The sequence below is a fragment of the Wasmannia auropunctata genome, unplaced genomic scaffold (assembly GCF_000956235.1).
Source record: "Wasmannia auropunctata unplaced genomic scaffold, wasmannia.A_1.0 LD336106.1, whole genome shotgun sequence".
NCBI lineage: Eukaryota > Metazoa > Arthropoda > Insecta > Hymenoptera > Formicidae > Wasmannia > Wasmannia auropunctata.
This window is the reverse complement of record NW_012026784.1, coordinates 9,840,760-9,842,418: the sequence shown is the minus strand read 5'-3', so window position 1 is coordinate 9,842,418 and position 1,659 is coordinate 9,840,760. Positions and strand designations below refer to the sequence as shown.

Below are 1,659 nucleotides of genomic sequence, written 5' to 3'. Positions count from 1 at the left end.
TTATAAAGGTACGAAAAGAATAACAACATCGTGCGTCGCATCGTCAACTCGGCAAATCGAGATCATCGAAATCATATAGCATAGCCATAGCTCGAAAGAGAAGAAGGCAGATGGTATATCTGTCAGTCTATGCTTCCTACCACTCGAAGGTGCCTGTCAGCGTCGTTTATACGAATCATGCTTTCAGGGCTCGGCACGCGCTATTCAGCCGCTTTTCGCGCGCCGCTGTTCCCCTTACCCCACCGCTCCGCGCACGACCAAGTGCCGGATGGTGCCGAATTCCGGCACTTGGACTTCCGCGCGGAGCGGTGAGGTAAGGGGAACAGCGGCACTGAGCGCTCGAAAATCAGTTGAAGTCTAGTGCCCGGCGTTGCGAGCCCAAGCCCTGATTTAGTGTGTGAACGTGTGTGTGAGTGTATGTGTCCAGCATATAGAATGGACTGAGCATCATATACGCAAGACGCTCGCCCACAGTAGAGAGATATAATTATATAAGATATAAGTAAGTTACATCTTACACTACTGCGGGCGCGCATTTTGCCTATACGATACTCAGTACATTCTATATTTGCATAGCCTCGTCGCTTGCCGGTCGCCGATCTCGTTCCTCATTCGTCGGATACACGTGCTTGGCGTGCTTCAAGCCATGCCAAGGCCAAGGAAAAGTAAGTGTACAATATTATTGAATATTAAACTGATACCTAAAGGATTTATTACCAATGTATAAATACCGTAATAAAAGTTTCACGGTATACGCATTGGTGTTATATATATACTCAATGTTCTTTTCATCTGTTTCAGCAAAAAGTGAGGGTAATACACCAACGACGACGGCATTGTCGTCGCCGTCTTCTTCGTGCCACGTAAGGACGGCGGCGACGGCGGCGGCGATGTCATCGCCGTCGCCGTTACCATCGCTACCTTCGCACCAACCGCCTCAAAAGAAAGTGATTACGGCGGCATCGTCATCGCCGACGCCGCCGCCGCCATTGCCATTACCACCGCTTTCTTCGCATCAACCGCCTTATGAAAAAACGACAGCAATGTCGTCGTTACCACCACCGTTACCTTCGTCGCATTACGCAAGGAACACGACGGTAAGGTCGCCGTCGCCGCCACCACCGTTACCTTCGTCGCATTACGCAAGGAACACGACGGTAAGGTCGCCGTCGCCGCCACCACCGTTACCTTCGTCGCATTACGCAAGGACAACATTGACGTTAACGTCGCCGTCTCCGCCATCGTCGCATTACGCAAGGAAGACGAAAATGGTAACGTTGTCGCCGTCGCGTTACGCCAGAAGGTCAGAGGAGGAGTTTCCATCATCCTATGAAAGAACGACAAGGTCATCGTCGTCGTCGCATCACGCAAGGAAAACGGCAGCAATGCCGCAACCGGAAGGGCAATTTATACAAAAAGTAAGTTCAATAATAGTTACAAATTTGTTGAGAAAATAATAAATATTCAGAATTGAAAAATTTTAACAATTACGTTTTTACATTTATTTTACATTACATTTATATTTTTTTCAATTATAAAATTTTTAACATTTATGTTTTAACATTTATTTTACGTAACATTAATATTTGTTTCTCTTAATTCAATTTATGTTTTATATAGATGCTTGAAAGATATACATATATATAACGTTTATTTTTA

The 1,659-nt window shown here is 45.7% G+C and overlaps 1 protein-coding gene across 1 annotated transcript in view; it reads left to right on the top strand.

Moving 5' to 3' along the window:
• The first annotated feature begins 353 nt into the window (after nt 1-353).
• The window catches only part of LOC105457035, a 9,062-nt gene continuing 7,756 nt past the window's right edge, over nt 354-1,659 (top strand). The window contains exons 1-3 of the mRNA XM_011701449.1: nt 354-502; nt 577-665; nt 802-1,418. Of these exons, the coding sequence (XP_011699751.1) occupies nt 647-665; nt 802-1,418 (636 nt within the window). The 5' untranslated portion in view covers nt 354-502; nt 577-646. The remainder of the gene's footprint in view (nt 503-576; nt 666-801; nt 1,419-1,659) is intronic.